Source organism: Rhagoletis zephyria, unplaced genomic scaffold (genome assembly GCF_001687245.7).
Source record: "Rhagoletis zephyria isolate East Lansing unplaced genomic scaffold, Rhagoletis_zephyria_1.1 Rzeph_scaffold_49430, whole genome shotgun sequence".
NCBI classification, from domain to species: Eukaryota; Metazoa; Arthropoda; class Insecta; order Diptera; family Tephritidae; genus Rhagoletis; species Rhagoletis zephyria.
The window spans coordinates 461-1,116 of record NW_016206484.1 but is presented as its reverse complement, the minus strand read 5'-3'; the positions used below and the strand labels follow the sequence as shown (position 1 = coordinate 1,116).

The 656-nt window shown below is 45.2% G+C and overlaps 1 protein-coding gene across 1 annotated transcript in view; it reads right to left on the bottom strand.

Moving 5' to 3' along the window:
• The window catches only part of LOC108355733 (uncharacterized), a gene marked incomplete at its 3' end in the record, with an annotated part of 1,283 nt that extends 945 nt beyond the window's left edge, over nt 1-338 (bottom strand). Inside the window, exon 1 of the mRNA XM_017606870.1 lies at nt 112-338. Within this exon, the coding sequence (XP_017462359.1) occupies nt 112-338 (227 nt within the window). The remainder of the gene's footprint in view (nt 1-111) is intronic.
• Nucleotides 339-656: the final 318 nt, after the last annotated feature.

Here is a 656-nt window from a genome sequence, read left to right as displayed (position 1 = left end):
TGCTGCATCAGTCGACTAACTGAGCGTAGTCTGTCCACGGCGTTCTGTGTGTCTTCAACTGATTGATAATCAGTTGCTCGGGGAAGAGATCGCACATATTGCTCAATGTACATCATGATGTGCGCTGGTGCGGTAAACTTCTCTTCAAGCAAAGCCAATGCTGATGTGTAATCAGCTGACGAATAGTTTCGTATAATCGCCTTAGTTTTCGCGTCCAATTTTTCACGTAAATTCGCCAATTTGAACAGAGGATCTAAATCCGTCTCGTCCACTGCCTTTTTAAATTGGCTATAAAACTCAGGCCAATCAAGCGGGTCTCCTGTAAAGGTGGGAATCATCTTGAAAAGATGCCGATCGTAAGTTGTAGTTGTTGCCATTCGCACTGATGCGTTAATTGTAACCATAGAAGAAGCAAGGGAGGNCGAACAGGTCAACGGCACCTGGCAGGCTCGACGGGGCTTCCGAGAATGGGCTTTGTATGCGGGCAGGTAGGTCTTTCCAGAGGTCAACTATGTCGAGCTCAGAGCATGATTTCGTGAGATTGGCAAGTGTCTCTTCTGCCTCTTGTTCAGATTTTCCCAAGGCTTGCAACACTTGATCTCTAATTTCCTTGAGATGATTTTCTTTCTTTTCAATATTTTCCAAAAGGAAGTGCA